The sequence below is a fragment of the Salminus brasiliensis genome, chromosome 19 (genome assembly GCF_030463535.1).
Source record: "Salminus brasiliensis chromosome 19, fSalBra1.hap2, whole genome shotgun sequence".
Taxonomy (NCBI): Eukaryota; Metazoa; Chordata; class Actinopteri; order Characiformes; family Bryconidae; genus Salminus; species Salminus brasiliensis.
The window spans coordinates 34,893,262-34,911,104 of NC_132896.1; the positions used below are offsets into that span (position 1 = coordinate 34,893,262).

The 17,843-nt window shown below is 40.3% G+C and overlaps 1 protein-coding gene across 3 annotated transcripts in view; it reads left to right on the top strand.

Moving 5' to 3' along the window:
* Nucleotides 1–16,957, top strand: part of glrbb (glycine receptor, beta b) — a 35,505-nt gene extending 18,548 nt beyond the window's left edge. For 2 of the 3 annotated variants that reach the window (XM_072663574.1, XM_072663572.1), the window contains exons 6-10: nucleotides 2,932–3,014; nucleotides 3,423–3,563; nucleotides 5,609–5,761; nucleotides 8,651–8,940; nucleotides 15,970–16,957. In XM_072663574.1, the coding sequence (XP_072519675.1) occupies nucleotides 2,932–3,014; nucleotides 3,423–3,563; nucleotides 5,609–5,761; nucleotides 8,651–8,940; nucleotides 15,970–16,266 (964 nt within the window). In that variant the 3' untranslated portion in view covers nucleotides 16,267–16,957. The remainder of the gene's footprint in view (nucleotides 1–2,931; nucleotides 3,015–3,422; nucleotides 3,564–5,608; nucleotides 5,762–8,650; nucleotides 8,941–15,969) is intronic. The other variant, XM_072663573.1, reaches the window with a different exon arrangement.
* Nucleotides 16,958–17,843: the final 886 nt, after the last annotated feature.

Here is a 17,843-nt window from a genome sequence, read left to right on the forward strand (position 1 = left end):
AAGGTGATGCAGTAATGAAGGTGATACAGTAATAAAGGTGATACAGTAAAGTGTAGATGGGGATACAGTAATGATGGGGATACAGTAATGAAGGTGATACAGTAAAGTGTAGAAGGTGATACAGTAATGATGGTGATACAGTAATGATGGTGATACAGTAATAAAGGTGATACAGTAAAGTGTAGATGGGGATACAGTAATGAAGGTGATACAGTAATGAAGGTGATACAGTAAAGTGTAGATGGGGATACAGTAATGAAGGTGATACAGTAATGATGGGGATACAGTAATGAAGGTGATACAGTAAAGTGTAGAAGGTGATACAGTAATGATGGTGATACAGTAATAAAGGTGATACAGTAAAGTGTAGATGGGGATACAGTAATGAAGGTGATACAGTAATGAAGGTGATACAGTAAAGTGTAGATGGGGATACAGTAATGAAGGTGATACAGTAAACTATAGGTGGTGATACAGTAATGAAGGTGATACAGTAATGAAGGTGATACAGTAAAGTGTAGATGGTGATACAGTAATGATGGTGATACAGTAAACTATAGGTGGTGATACAGTAATGATGGGGATACAGTAATGATGGTGATACAGTAAAGTGTAGATGGTGATACAGTAAAGTGTAGATGGGGATACAGTAATGATGGTGATACAGTAATTATGGGGATACAGTAATGAAGGTGATACAGTAAACTATAGGTGGTGATACAGTAATGAAGGTGATACAGTAAAATGTAGATGGTGATACAGTAATGAAGGTGATACAGTAAACTATAGGTGGTGATACAGTAATGAAGGTGATACAGTAAAGTGTAGAAGGTGATACAGTAATGAAGGTGATACAGTAAACTATAGGTGGTGATACAGTAATGATGGGGATACAGTAATGAAGGTGATACAGTAAAGTGTAGATGGTGATACAGTAATGATGGTGATACAGTAAACTATAGGTGGTGATACAGTAATGATGGGGATACAGTAATGATGGTGATACAGTAAAGTGTAGATGGTGATACAGTAATGAAGGTGATACAGTAAAGTGTAGATGGGGATACAGTAATGATGGTGATACAGTAATTATGGGGATACAGTAATGAAGGTGATACAGTAAACTATAGGTGGTGATACAGTAATGAAGGTGATACAGTAAACTATAGGTGGTGATACAGTAATGAAGGTGATACAGTAAAATGTAGATGGTGATACAGTAATGAAGGTGATACAGTAAACTATAGGTGGTGATACAGTAATGAAGGTGATACAGTAAACTAGAGGTGGTGATACAGTAATGAAGGTGATACAGTAAGGTGTAGAAGGTGATACAGTAATGAAGGTGGTACAGTAAAGTGTAGAAGGTGATACAGTGAATCAGGAGCAGTTTCATTCCTTTTCTTTTTAAATTGAGCGTTGTATTCTGTATGTTTATAGACCGGAGAAGGAGAAGCTTAAAAAACCCTAAACTCCACAGTTATCCCTGAGCTGCTCTGAGCTGGACGTCCGGCCCTCCTAAAACACCACCTGTGGAGGAGGGCTGTATTCAGCGATGCAGAGTTTACAGTAAACCCCCGTAATTACTGTTTCTCATGACTTCTCCTCCGTCTTCCTGAAACACAGGCCTCGTCCCTTTCCCGATCTCCGTTTCCCATCCTGTGGTTGGTGTTAAGGAGGCTGTGTGAGCGCAAAAGCGACCCTCGAACAGCATCGATGGCTGCGCTCGTTGTGTGACAGGAGGAAAGCGAAAGGCTTTCATGTGCAAATGTGGAGCTTTAAATAAACATGCGCGATGAGGAAGAGGCGCATTAAGAATTTATCCAGCAGTTGGGAGATGTTTTATGTCGGCAATCAGTGAAATCTGGAAGTGCTCTGAAGAGGAGCAACCTGCGTCGTGATCAGAAGCACATTCAGCTCAAAGCCGCTTCAGACATGAACCGTAGGGTGATAATACCGACTGTAGGAGAGCTACACTACATGGACAAAAGTATTGGGATACCTACTTATTCCTTGTTTCTTCTAAAATCAATGTTATTAAAAACAGTTGATTCTGCTTTTGTTGGAGTAACTGTCTCTACTGTCCAGGGAGGAAGGCTTTCTACTAGATTTTGGAAGAGCATTGCTGTGAGGATTTGATTGCATTGAGGACAGGATGTTGGATGGTCATAATTACCACCTCATTATCCCCAACTCATCCCAAAAGTACTGGATGGAGCTCCTCCACCATCATTCCAGAGAACACAGTTCTTCCACTGCTCCACAGCTCCTCAATGCTGGGGGGCTTTATACCCCTCTAGCCCACGCCTGGCATTATTAGGCAGTATGGAGCCAATAGGGTCATGTTTATCTGCTCCAGAAAGTCCATTGTACCACCTTTATTTTTATGTGGAGGAACATGGTTTTATTGATTAAATAATTGTGCCCCCGCAGTGATGAGATCATTAAGATTCTAAAGCTTATTACACACTTATTACACTTCTGTGCAGACTGGGGGGGCTTTTCCTTGTTAATAGAAGTGTGCAATAAATCCTTAGGCCCGCCGGTGGGCCACCAGCCGTTTAAAAGGATGGATGATCTTAGGAAATCAAGCATTTAGACTTTAGTTTATAGGGTTATCACAACTGATCCTTTGATTAATAGAATTATCTGTCCATTGTTTTTGATAATTAATCAGTTCTTATATAATCAATCGCCTAATCGATAGTCTGTATGAGGAACACAAAAAATGAGCCTATAAATGATGTCATGAATGGGTCTTAATAGACCTGCAAAAACATATATAAGTCGTGTGAATTAATCAACAAATGGTCGATTAATCGATCAATACCCTTGACTTTCATCAAGGCTATAGCTATAAATGTTCTGTATGGTCCTCAGAAACAGGCATAACTGCTTCTTCTCTAATACACTCCTGTCTTCCTTCCGCAGGCTGTCGGTCACTCTCTCCTGTCCACTGGATCTGACCCTCTTCCCCATGGACACCCAGAGATGCAAGATGCAGCTGGAGAGCTGTACGTGAATATGCAGTGAAAAGCACTTCATTATCTACACACACTGCAGATTCATACTGGATTAAACTCCACAATTATGATCTACACACACTGCAGATTCATACTGGATTAAACACCACAATTATGATCTACACACACTGCAGATTCATACTGGATTAAACACCACAATTATGATCTACACACACTGCAGATTCATACTGGATTAAAATCACTACACAATCATTATCTACACACACTGCAGATTCATACTGGATTGGAATTAATACACTATTATAATCATTATTATTATCAGACCATTAAAAAACTGTACATTGTAGATTCATACTGATTTAAAGTAATTCCACAATTACTATTGTCAGACTGTAAGTGTATTAATGTGTGTGTGTGTGTGTGTGTGTGTGTGTGCAGTCGGCTACACCACAGACGATCTGCAGTTCATGTGGCAGTCTGGAGATCCGGTGCAGATGGACGAAATTGCTCTGCCTCAGTTTGATATCAGGCAGGAGGATATCGAATATGGAAATTGCACCAAATACTATGCCGGCACAGGTACGAGCAGGGTTATAAATATGATGTCATTTTATTCTTACAGTCACACTGCAGTCACATTTTTATTTGATCAAATAATTTTTCAAGACTCTGTTGATAATCATTAGCAGATTTAGGAGAACTTAAGTTGAACTTAACGAGATGAGTTGTTGAATAGGAGTTAAATCCCTATAGCGATGCTCCAAAATCTAGTAGAAATTCTTCCTTGGATGCTAGGATAAACCTTTGGATGCATTTAAGTATTTTTTTTTAAAAGAAGAAACAATAAATGAGGTGTCCCAATACTTTTGTCACTACAGTGTATTACAAATGACCAACCTGAAATGTAACACATTTCCAATAATATAAAAACATAATATTATCAATAAAATATGGTAAAATGGTATTTCATGAACTGTAATTAATGCTCGTTATTACATTATAAGCCATGTTATGATATAATACCTATTAGTAAGGTGCATAATTTAATTTAATTTAATCTAATATAATCTAATATAATAATAATAACAACATTTAAAGTATTATTTTAAGCTTTAATAAGTTAAGCTCACAGTTTTACTACAGTTCTTGGTGACAAGTATTACAGTATGAATTGCTACGGTGATGCTAAAAATGCACACAACACAAATTATTATATAATAATGTAAAATAATATATATATATATATATATATATATATATATGCAAACACAAAAATATTCTAAAAGTGTTTCTTTATGTGAAACCGGACCATAAATACAACTTTTCATCACATTCAGATCATCATATTTGAGATGGGTGAATAATCAGCCAATCAGATCGTAGAACAGCTTCATGAGCAGCAGTATGTGATCACACAGCAGGGGCATTTTGCTGCTGGCGGTCAGCCTCCGCTCCCAGAGCAGTCACAGGACAGTGTGGAGAAGTGGAGACAGGCCCCAGGCAGCGAGGGAATTACCAAAGGCTGTGGGCTTTGGTGGGAGATTGAGCACCTCTTCATCCGACCAATTAAAGACAAAGAAAGACGAGCGCCGGCGGCTGCATTAGCCAGAGTGCTCGGCTTTTATCGAGCGTTTCTGAAAAAGCGAAGCCGATTCACCGTCTGAAAGAGATTCAGAGAGGGAATGTAGCGTGATCGTTGAAGCGTGATGAGGATAAGGTCTTTTCTTTGGGAAAATGTGTTGCGTTTGTGTGTGTGTGTGTGTGTGTGTGTGTGCTGTTATAGCTGTTCAAGCCGAGACCCCCGACAACAGAATCAGTGCAATTGGTTCTTTTATTTAATGGTCAAAAATGTGTTTTTCATTGTGAGACTAAATGAAAGAGTCTTTTGATGAACGAGATGAAAGGGTTCGGTTATCCTTCGTTTGTCGTCGTCGGCCACAAAGAAAGTTGTTATCTCTCTGTTGTACAGAGCCTTATCCTCATTAAGCTTCGTTTGGGTGTCATTTCTTATCTTATTTACCATTTCTTCACTTCCTGAGAGTTTCTCCTAGACACACTCTCAAAAATGCACTGTACCGTTTCCTAAAGCAGAGGGACTCAAACTTTTTGGCAACTAGAGACCCTTTCCACAGACTCTACAGACCCCCACAGAACTGCACTCTCTGGACAAAAGTATTGGGACACCTGCTCACTCATAATTTCTTCTGAAATCTTCTGGTATTAAAAAGAGTGAGGCTTAGAGGCTAAAGAGTGCTTTAGTGAGGTCAGGATGTTGAATGAGTGACCATCATCCCACCTCATCCACAACTCATCCCAAAAGTACTGGATGGAGCTCCACCACCATCATTCCAGAGAACACAGTTCTTCCACTGCTCCACAGCTCCTCAATGCTGGGGGGCTTTACACTTCTCTAGCCCACGTCTGACATTAGTCTAGTAGTCTAGTAGAAAGTCTTTCCTGAAAAAGAGCAGGTTAAACTCTTTTTAATAACGATGAGCAGGTGTCCCAATACTTTTGTCCATATAGTGTATCTCCTCTTCGACTCTACTATTACAGGTAATAATGAAAAAATGAAAGCATGCTCTGCTAAATGTGTAATTAACCTCTGTGCTGATGTTCTCCAGGTTACTACACCTGTGTGGAGGTGATTTTCACTCTGAGGAGGCAGGTGGGATTCTACATGATGGGAGTGTACGCCCCTACCTTGCTCATCGTGGTGCTCTCCTGGCTCTCCTTCTGGATAAACCCGGACGCCAGTGCTGCTCGGGTGCCTCTGGGTATGGACTCCGAACCTCCAGCCTGGTCCTACTGCTGTTCCTGCATCCTTTAATCATCTCACGTATCTGTATATGTGTCTCATGTCCCTCATTTACCTGCATCCATCTCATCCATCCCTACTGTCCTCCTGAAAGCTCATGTTTTTACTCCAGTGCTGAACTGACAGCTCCAGAAGTTTGATATATGTGATATTTTTAAAAAAACATTTTGATAAAATTTTGATTATCAGTGTTTATGAGTAAATACAAATATATATATAAAAATAATAAATAAATAATTGTAATAATTGTAAAAAGAGCTTGACTGATAATTTGATTGCAGATAATTTTGGCTGATTTTGTTGATACAGGTGATGATATTACTGATAATTCTCTGTGATCATGGCATCATCAGGATTCATACTTTAAAATCTCCCAGTGAGAGGGAAAACTTTAGTTGAGCCATTTAGCATGAGGATTGCCTCTTACAAAATGAAAAAAAATTAGTTGTAATGTATTATTATATTCTAATAAGCTACATCATATAATATTATTTCATTATATTATTAAAATGTGAGTAATACGGTATTTCTGCCCAGCAATAAAGCTACCACAGAATAAAATACAAATGTTAAACATCAATTTAAAATTATATTGACTGAAATTATTGAATTATTATTTAACCTTTAGATGTAAACCGCTATTTCTTATTTATTTAATTTATTTATTGAAACTTTAGTTGTTCTTCACATTGTAATGTGAATATTTCATAATGAACTGACCAATTAAAAAAAATGCTTTGAAATGTCTCGAAATACAGGAACACGCAGTGTCATTAAAATGAAGCACATAAATATCTATTTAAGCACTATTAGCGCCCCCTTGTGCGCGACAAGCCAAGCCAGTCTTGTTACATTAACATGCAGTAAAAGGAGTAGGGTCTAAAGCGACTAGTTTTGAAGATCTTCACCAACACCAGATTTACCAAAATGTAGAGGATAGTTTAGAATAATAGTTATTAAAGGTTTATCATTTTAATTACAGTATTGAATATTAATACCATGTGGGTAAACCATCAATACAGCCCTCGCTCTCATCCCACCGTCTCTCGCTTATCGGCTTCAACTGAGACCACTGGCAATGATCAGAGCTAGGCATCTAAAGCATTGTAACAGCAAACCAGATGTGGGGCTTGTGCTATGGACACGCCCACACTTGAATTATATATATATTATATATATATATATATTTTTTTTTTTTCTTTATTATTTTTTCTTTTCGTTTCTTTTATTTATATTTTACTTTCTTATTTTATTTATTATCTCTGGAGTCCAGTTCTTCAAATCTGGACTTTGTAAGTCCAGGTGTGAAAAAACAGTCAGTCAGTTACTAACTGTTCCCTGAACTTCCAGGGAGAACTAAATCCAGCACCAGAACCTGGATTCAAGGTCCACATTTAAAGACCTGGGTTCTAGAGTGTGGGCTTTTCTACTGGGAGACGCCTGGATAAGTATGTTTTAGTTTGAGCCATAATCAGAGATCTGACTGTTTAAACATATAAAAGATTGAAAATTGAATCAATCAAAATCTTATTAAACCTGGAAATGATCTTGTCTAAACTTTTGACTGGTACTGTGTTTGTGTGTGTGTTTGTGTGTGTGTGTGTGTGTTTGTGTGTTTGTGTGTGTGTGTGTGTGTGTGTGTGTGTGTGTGTGTGTGATTTTGAACACCTTAATGGTGGTTGGTAGTTTACAAGGTTCAGTCTAATCTTGCAGGCGCATGCTGAATTACCTGTAAAACCCTGTGTGTGTGTGTGTGTGTGTGTGTGTGTGTGTGTGTGTGTGTGTGTGTGTGTGTGTGAATCACAGCAGGTTGTGTGATCTCACCATGGACACCAATTACCTGACCCATTTTGTCACCTCCATTTCAAAACCACCATTTTGTCTACCTCCTGTCGGTTTCAGACAAACAGACCCACTGTGCCATCCCATAATACGCCTGTGTATGGCTTTAGCTCCATACACACTCAGGTTAGTCATCCGCCAGTGTTGTTTTGTATCTGTGTGTGTGTGTGTGTGTGTGTGTATGTTATGTAATATGCCTATTCTTTACACTATTTCAATGCACGGGTTCTTTAAATGAAGTGGTTCTGTGTATAAAGAACCATGAGAACATCAACCATTGGAATCCATTAAAGGTTCTTTAGCCAGAACATTGAGTTGACAGCATGGTTCTATTAACCACCGGAATGCATTAAAGGTTCTTTAGCCAAGATGGTGGTTCTGCATACCGTATGTAGAACAGCGACAGCGTGGACCATCTAAAAGCAATGAGGATTCTTTAGCAAATGCAGAGGTTCTGCGTACAACAGAACCATCAACAGTCTGAAACCATTAAGGGTTCTTTAGCAAAGACAGTTGCCATGACAACTTATTGCCAATAAAATAGGACTCTCTGTAGCAGATAAACATCATGAGCCTATTGGCATCATGCTGCCTAATAATGCCAGGCGTGAGCTAGAGGGGTATAAAGCCCCCCAGCATTGAGGAGCTGTGGAGCAGTGGAACAGTTGGTGCTCAATCCAGTACTTTTGGGATGAGTTGAGGAGTTTGGGATGATGAGGTGGGGTGGTGATCATCATCCAACATCCTGACCCCTCTAACACTCCTGTCACTGAATGCAATCAAATGCTCACAGCAATGCCCCTCCAAAATCTAGTAGAAAGCCTTCTTCTTCTCTGGACAGTAGAGACAGTTACTCCAACAGAAGCAGGGTCGTCCCTTTTTAATACTCAGAAGAAACAATGAATGAGCAGGTGTCCCAATACTTTTGTCCAAATAGTGTATGGTGCTAATTGGTGTACATATGGCCATACTGAACACGTCTCTACTCTCTCTCTCTCCTCCACAGGCATCCTGTCTGTGCTCTCGCTCTCATCCGAGTGCACGTCTCTGGCCTCCGAGCTGCCCAAGGTTTCCTATGTAAAGGCCATAGATATCTGGCTGATCGCCTGCCTGCTGTTTGGCTTCGCCTCTCTGGTGGAGTACGCCGTGGTCCAGGTGATGCTCAACAGCCCCAAGCTGGTGGAGGCCGAGAAGGCCCGGATGGCCACCAGAGAGAAGGCGGAAGGGAAGACTCCGGCCAAGATCAACACCCTGAACGGCACTGGCGGCACACCACTGCATGTCAGTACACTACAGGTCAGATGCACAAAGGGTAGCGGCTAGTGTGTAGCGCTAGCATGCTAGCTTTATGCTAACTTTATCATTCTTTGTCATAAAAACCTGATTTCATTTGATGTATCGAGCAGCCAATATCAGTACAGATGCGACTGACTCAGCACAATCACATGAATGAACCTTTACATGACCTAAACATTAAACTAAGGCTGTATCCCAAGAAGAGCCCCTCCTCCCTAGTGCACTCTGTCCTGAAACAATGGCTTCTACACCCAGATAGTGCACAGTATGTCCAGTAGAGCTTTGTGTGCCAGGGCTGAATCCCAAATGGGCTCTTAGTTTGACATGTAATGCCCTTCCTGGGCCCGAAACCACTAATGCTATGGCCCACTATGTGTAGTTTACTATGTAGGGAGCAGAAAGTGATTTGAGATTCAGCCTAAGAACTGCAAACAGTGTCATTAAGAAGACAAATCCTTGGAAATCTTTATTTTACAACCATCCATCCAGTCTTTGTGCACACACACACACACACACACACACACATATATATATATATATATATGAACAGATATATTTATGGACAAAAGTATTGGGACACCTGCACATTCATTCTCTTTTCTGAAATCAAAGGTTCAATCCTGCTTTTGTTGGAGTAACTGTCTCTACTGTCCAGAGAAGAAGACTTTCTACTAGATTTTGGAGGAGGAGCATTGCTGTCAGAATTTGATTGCATTCAGCAACAAGAGAGCGTTAGTGAGGTCAGGATGTTCGATGATGATCACCACCCCACCTCATCATCCTCAACTCATCCCAAAAGTACTGGATGGAGCTCCACCACCATCATTCCAGAGAACACAGTTCCTCCACTGCTCCACAGCTCCTCAATGCTGGGGGGCTTTATACCCCTCTAGCCCACGCCTGGCATTATTAGGCAGCATGGAGCCAATAGGGTCATCAATGTTGATCTGCTCCAGAGAGTCCTATTCTATTGGCAGTACTTCTTATCTACAGAGATTAGACAAGCTGTGTGTGCATTTGCACATCTGTATGTTGTCGCTGCCCTTAAAACCTTGTATCTCCAAAATAGTAGTTATTCAGGAGCATTTCTATTGGTCCACTTATCACGACATTTTGACGTAATATTAAGAACGACTGCCAGATTCACACTGTGTCAAAAATTGAAAACATGACGATGCATATGAGGTGTTTTGCATGACAGCGCTGATATTTTGTCACAGATGTTAAATCGGACTCTTAAGGCAGTGTTTCCTCTCTTTCTGCTAATCTCATTTACTCGCACCGAACCGCCAGCAGTTTAAGCAGCGCTCACGCGTGGCCCCGGCCGCTCCAGACGACAGCTCTACTTTAATGGTGTGTCATCCACTCCAGCTGCCTATTTTAAGACACGCTTAAACAAAGACGCATGATTCCTGACAATCAGCGCAGACTGAAGGGTACGGGGAGAACATGGCAGACCCGGTAAACAGAGTGCAGTATATATTTAGAGTTTCAGAGACGCTGTTCTTCCATCCTGTTACGTGATGGATGATTCACAGTTTACAGTTCAGCTGATGCTGAACGTCCTTCACGCATATTCCACAGTAACCGATAAACAGAGGGCAGAGAACTGACCCTAACCGTGAAGATTAAACACACAGCAGACATGCTGCTCTCTCCCCTGCAGGGGGTCGATGTTCACCGGGATACACACACTCTGGTCCAGACAGCCGGGTTAGGGCGGCACCATTTATACAGTACATTCATTTAGTCTAAGTTCAGTCTCCCTAGTTGTTTTGGCTCTGAGGATGGACATGGCAAATAGTGCAAATAGGTCATATGTAGGCTAAGGTTGCTTTATTAAAATAAAAGGTTTAATGAATTTAAAATAATGAGGAAACACATTAGAAGTTCAGTTTATGTAGAAATATTAGTTCAAACTAGCCAACAGTGCTTTTTAATGATGATATATAGGCTAGCTAACAGTGATGTGAGGCTAGATAACACACTGTTAACTAATGGCAATATGTAGCCTATCACTGAGAGTGAGATGTAGGCTAGCTAATGGTCATATATAGGTCAGTAAACAGTTCTAGCTAATGGTCATATATAGGTCAGGAAACAGTTCTAGCTAATGGTCATATATAGGTCAGTAAACAGTGCTAGCTAATGGTCATATATAGGTCAGTAAACAGTGCTAGCTAATGGTCATATGTAGGTCAGTAAACAGTGCTAGCTAATGGTCATATATAGGTCAGGAAACAGTGCTAGCTAATGGTCATATATAGGTCAGTAAACAGTGCTAGCTAATGGTCATATATAGGTCAGGAAACAGTGCTAGCTAATGGTCATATATAGGTCAGGAAACAGTGCTAGCTAATGGTCATATATAGGTCAGGAAACAGTGCTAGCTAATGGTCATATATAGGTCAGTAAACAGTGCTAGCTAATGGTCATATGTAGGTCAGTAAACAGTGCTAGCTAATGGTCATATATAGGTCAGTAAACAGTGCTAGCTAATGGTCATATATAGGTCAGTAAACAGTGCTAGCTAATGGTCATATGTAGGTCAGTAAACAGTGCTAGCTAATGGTCATAAATAGGTCAGTAAACAGTGCTAGCTAATGGTATTATAGGTCAGTAAACAGTGCAAGCTAATGGTCATATATAGGTCAGGAAACAGTGCTAGCTAATGGTCATATATAGGTCAGTAAACAGTGCTAGCTAATGGTCATATATAGGTCAGTAAACAGTGCTAGCTAATGGTCATATATAGGTCAGGAAACAGTGCTAGCTAATGGTCATATATAGGTCAGGAAACAGTGCTAGCTAATGGTCATATGTAGGTCAGTAAACAGTGCTAGCTAATGGTATTATAGGTCAGTAAACAGTGCTAGCTAATGGTATTATAGGTCAGTAAACAGTTCTAGATAATGGTATTATAGGTCAGTAAACAGTTCTAGATAATGGTAATATAGGTCAGTAAACAGTTCTAGATAATGGTAATATAGGTCAGTAAACAGTTCAAGATAATGGTATTATAGGTCAGTAAACAGTTCTAGCTAATGGTATTATAGGTCAGTAAACAGTTCTAGATAATGGTATTATAGGTCAGTAAACAGTTCTAGATAATGTTATTATAGGTCAGTAAACAGTTCTAGATAATGGTAATATAGGTCAGTAAACAGTTCTAGATAATGGTATTATAGGTCAGTAAACAGTTCTAGATAATGGTATTATAGGTCAGTAAACAGTGCTAGCTAATGGTATTATAGGTCAGTAAACAGTGCTAGATAATGGTATTATAGGTCAGTAAACAGTTCTAGATAATGGTATTATAGGTCAGTAAACAGTGCTAGCTAATGGTATTATAGGTCAGTAAACAGTGCTAGATAATGGTATTATAGGTCAGTAAACAGTTCTAGATAATGGTATTATAGGTCAGTGAACAGTTCTAGATAATGGTATTATAGGTCAGTAAACAGTTCTAGATAATGGTATTATAGGTCAGTAAACAGTTCTAGATAATGGTATTATAGGTCAGTAAACAGTGCTAGATAATGGTATTATAGGTCAGTAAACAGTTCTAGATAATAGTATTATAGGTCAGTAAACAGTTCTAGATAATGGTATTATAGGTCAGTAAACAGTTCTAGATAATGGTATTATAGGTCAGTAAACAGTTCTAGATAATGGTAATATAGGTCAGTAAACAGTTCTAGATAATGGTATTATAGGTCAGTAAACAGTTCTAGATAATGGTATTATAGGTCAGTAAACAGTGCTAGATAATGGTATTATAGGTCAGTAAACAGTTCTAGATAATGGTATTATAGGTCAGTGAACAGTTCTAGATAATGGTATTATAGGTCAGTAAACAGTTCTAGATAATGGTATTTTAGGTCAGTAAACAGTGCTAGCTAATAGTGAAATATAGGCTATATTCAGGCTCCTCTGTGGTATCGGGGCAGTCCTGGTATCCAGCATTGCTAACGGTCAGCGTGTGAAGTGTAAATCATCACCTCAGACTGGCTTATTGTGCTACAGATGAAGCTGCCAGTGTGTTATGTCTGCAGAAAGGCGGCCGGCCACAGTGGCAGTGTGTACCCGGAGCTGACTGACAGACAGGAGAAATGAGCTGAGTAATGCGCTCTATACCGCTCTATTATAAGCCTTAAATTAACCCCAGAGGGAGAGTCCCGAGCGCATTTCCAACACAGCTCAACATTCAGCCCAAACCCTCCACTGTACACCAGAGACAGCCTTCTGCAGCTGTTTCAGGAGACTGTGGAGTGGTTAGTTTACTGACCCTCACCTGCACCTACAGGACATTAACCCCTTAAAGTCTGGCAGTATTGTAGTCGTTTTTGATTCATTATTTAAATGTAATTGAAAAATATTAATTAAGTTATAATTGTACATTCTGGACAGGTTTTTCTTTCTGTCTGCAAAACAAGATCATACAAAATGATATATATTTTATATGGCATTTAAAAAGCTGAAGAATACTGAACCCATTTTTAGAATAGAACCATTTAAGAACCAAACCATTTTACCAAGCAAAGAACAACCTACACTGTTAAAAGTATGAAATTATTGAGGAACTTTTGGAGGTTCTACAGTTTGACACTGTGGAGGAACCTCTTAAGGTGCTTTGATGAACCTTCAAAGAACAGTTTGCTTCTAAGAACTTTCTAAGAAGGTTCCTCAAAGCACCTTAAGAGGTTAGTAAATAGTTCTAGCTAATGGTAATATGTAGATCAGTAAACAGTGCTAGCTAATGGTAATATGTAGATCAGTAAACAGTGCTAGCTAATGGTAATATGTAGGTGAGTAAACAGTGCTAGCTAATGGTAATATGTAAGTCAGTAAATAATGCTAGCTAATGGTAATATGTAGGTCAGGAAACAGTGCTAGCTAATGGTAATATAGGTCAGTAAACAGTGCTAGCCAATGGTAATATAGGTCAGTAAACAGTGCTAGCCAATGGTAATATAGGTCAGTAAACAGTGCTAGCTATTATGAAATCATTGAGGAACTTTTGGAGGTTCTTCTGTTTGACACTGTGGAGGAACCTCTGAAGGTGCTTTGATGAACCTTCAATGAACTGTTTGCTTCTAAGAACTTTTCTTGAAGGTTCCTGAAAGCACCTTAAGACGTTTCTTTTTAGTTTCAAATTTCAAAAAACCTTCAAAAGTCCCTTTAAAGATCTTATACTTCTAACTGTGTATTTAAAACCACCTGGCCTGGTTGAACCCAAACCCTGCTTATTATAAGAAAGTAGGACCTGTCCAATCACATCCTGGATTCTGATGACACATTCTGAAGAAAATGTAATAAAAGCTCCAGTTTAATGCCTGTAACTCTGTATATTTTATAATATCTCAATTTAACTTTTACATTTCAGCCCATAGGTTTAGAAATCACATCTTAAATATGGGGTTTAGCTGCTGACTGAGTGACCAGACTGACCAACTGAAATGTTAACTGGGCATTAAAACAAAAGTTAGATAAGTATTTTACTTTAAATCACTTAAATTCATGTTGAGGTGTCTGTATGGTTGGTTGTATTTGAGGGTTTTATCAATATTTCATGTTTAAATTATAATTTTTCAGTCAGTTGAAACCTATGAATTTAGCTCTATTCGCCGGGAGTAGTTCAACATGAGGAGGTGGGTAATGTCATTATTACCAGAGTTTCTCAGTGATTTTAGACTGTTTACACCTGTAGGGCATTCTGGCACCATGTCAATCATTTTTCTGGAACTGCTCGCTCCCGCATCGGTAAAGACTCCCAGCGGTAAATAACCCCAGCTTATGTAAATCCTTTGCGAAGCAACACATGGGTAAATATTCCCATGGATATGACCTGTGGAAAAGGAGATTTTCGCGACTTTTATAAAGTATGGAGGTGCTCAGGGAGGAGTGATTAGCTTCGTCGTCCATGGCACAGACATCTTGGGTCATTCACAAGCATGAGACAAACCTCAGTCAAATCTAGAAGACCAAGCAAAGGACCAACGACAGCTTTAGGGAAGTCACTGTGTAGCGTAGCCTATAGCCTAAGTACCGGTTATGAACATGTAGCCGCTAATTTCCAAGCACAATTTTCCTTATTACTATCAGTGGGTTGGTTTTTTTGGAGGTGATGGCAGTGCGTAAATCGAGTAGCCACTCCCATCTCAGCCGTGATTGCTCATCCTGTGAAAATCTGTCATCATTTTTCGTCCCGTAGTAAAGTTACACTACTCCACCTCCCCTTGTAACACTGATCCTGTCCGAATTTTCATTTTATTCAGTTCTGAATGTGTCCAATAGGTCAAAAAAGCATTTTTGAGGGGCTTGTTGACCCGACATCATCACACAATGGACTAGTCCCAGGTAGGTTGGCGTGGAATGACCCGAACACTAATGTTGTCTGGACTGAAAGTTTAGACTCTGCGCTTTTCCCAGAGTTTTCCAAATTATTAATCTGAGCTTTGAGTCGGAAATGATTCCTATCAGTGAAAACATGCTGCTGTTATCAGAGATAACCACGACTACTAAGGGTTAAATCATCTCCAGCGGCATCTTTCTCCCCCTCAGAGCTTTTCTTTGTCCACAGTAATTCTGGCGGCGCCTCGAGGCAGTCTGTGTTTAAGTGAAGCAGCGCAGCAGAACGGCCTAAATAGAACCGACGCCACTCCATGTTCCACACGCCAAGTGGGTACTTCCTTTCTAAACAGTATACAATAATATACAGAGCGGATTATAGAACACACTGCAGCCCGTGCTCATCTTTAATTTCGGTCATTTTTAAACAGTTCTGACTCACAACCATCTGGAGCAGCTGAGCCTGAACCCAAGGTCACCACTTGCTCAATGCCTAGTGTGGGCTAGAGAGGTATAAAGCCCTCCAGCATTGGGCTGAGGAGCAGTGGAGCTGTCGGGCTTCTCTGAGGTCATCATGGAGCTCCGTGCACTATTTTTGGGATGGGTCGGAGTGGCAGAACTGATCATCCAACATTATCTTCTTTTGCATCTCTCTCTCTCTGTCTCTCTCTTCCCCAGGTGACCGAGACCAGGTGTAAGAAGGTGTGCACCTCCAAGTCGGATTTGCGCTCCAACGATTTCAGCATCGTCGGCTCCCTGCCGCGGGACTTTGAGCTTTCGAACTTTGACTGCTACGGAAAGCCCATCGAGGTGGGGAGCGCTATGGGGAAATCCCAGGCCAAAAACAACAAGAAGCCCCCGCCCCCCAAACCGGTCATCCCGTCCGCCGCCAAACGCATCGACCTGTACTCTCGCGCCCTCTTCCCCTTCTCCTTCCTCTTCTTCAACATCATCTACTGGTCCGTGTACTTGTGATTGACCATCCCCACCCCCCCACAAACCAAAACCCCGACACCCCAACTCAGCTTCATCCATCCTCCACCATTCTCCTCCATCCTCTCCAAACCTCAGGCATCAAAGAGAACAGTTCTATACTCACTTCTGTACAGAGATTTAAAGAGAGAGAGAAAGAGAGAGAGACCTATAGACAGAAAGAGAGCATCTATCTGTGCAATAGCAGCATTTATCACTGTTACTTTGACGTACTGTAAATAATCGAAAGCCATGCTTTTGGTTTGATTTAGCTTCGAAAGGCCGTTTCTCTCCAAATTTTTAACTTTATTTATTTTTGATCTCTTACATGTCGTCACAAAGCTAAGCAATTATTATCTTGCATGTGGAAAATGCATTATATGAATATTATAATTAAATATTATATTTAAATGCTTCTAATGTTTATTTTTTTGACCTCTGGATCAAAGAAATCACCAGTCCAGACCATAATCGAGACGATAAATGCGATGATGATGGTGATGATGGTGATGGTGATACGCTCGTTAGTGTTGTACGAATAAACACTGCCATAAGAACTGTATCTTTTGATGATCTTCCACTTACAAGCATTCACACATGTAAAGCCTGAGAATACAGAGCTCCTCCTGTGCTTGTGAAAATTTATCAACCAATAAAATGTAAAAGTCCAGTGGCTCAAATGGGCCACATGCAACCTCCTGTCGCCTTTTCTTTCTGACCTGCTGTCCATTCAATGACATACACCAATATACACCAATCAGCCATAACATTAAAACCACTTCAGCTGAAGTGAATAACATGATGATCTGGTTCCAGTGGCTACATCTGTCTGTGGATCTACATATTAGGCAGCGAGTGAACAGTCAGTTCTTGAAGATCATGAAGGTGATGAAGCAGGAAAAATGGACAAGTGTAAGAATCTGAGACACTTTGACTTGATGTTCTAGATAATGACTGGGTCAGGCATCAGATCTTGTGGGGTGTTCAGTCCGGTATGCAGTGGTCAGTACCTACCAAAAGTGCTCCAAGGAAGGACAACCAGGTAAACAGGTGAACCGGCAACAGGGTAAAGGCCACAGAAGGCTCATTGATGCTAATGGAGGTCCCACCTCACAACTTCAGAGGTCTTTAGAGCTGTTTTGGCAGCTTGAGGTGAGCTTACACTGTATCAGGTAGTTTTAATGTTTTGGCTCCTGGTCTTCAAAGCTGGACCATGAATCCAGTTTTCAGTCCTGGATTTTGTTTTAGGGAACACTAAATGTAATTGATTGGCCACATAGTGTCAAGGTCCAGATATGAAGACCTCTGTCATAGAGTAAAGGGGGAATGTGGAGTAATTTGGTATATGTCAAATATTTACTTATAGAAACTTACTTTCAGATAGTGTCATGTCATTACATTGACCCATATATTGACAATACTTCCTAATATTACTAACAATAACACTAATAACACTAACTAGGGGCAGTGGTGGCTCAGCGGTTAGAGCGCCGGGATATCGATAACAGGGTTGTGGGTTCGATTCCCGGGCTCGGCAAGCTGCCACTGTTGGGCCCTTGAGCAAGGCCCTTTACCCTCTC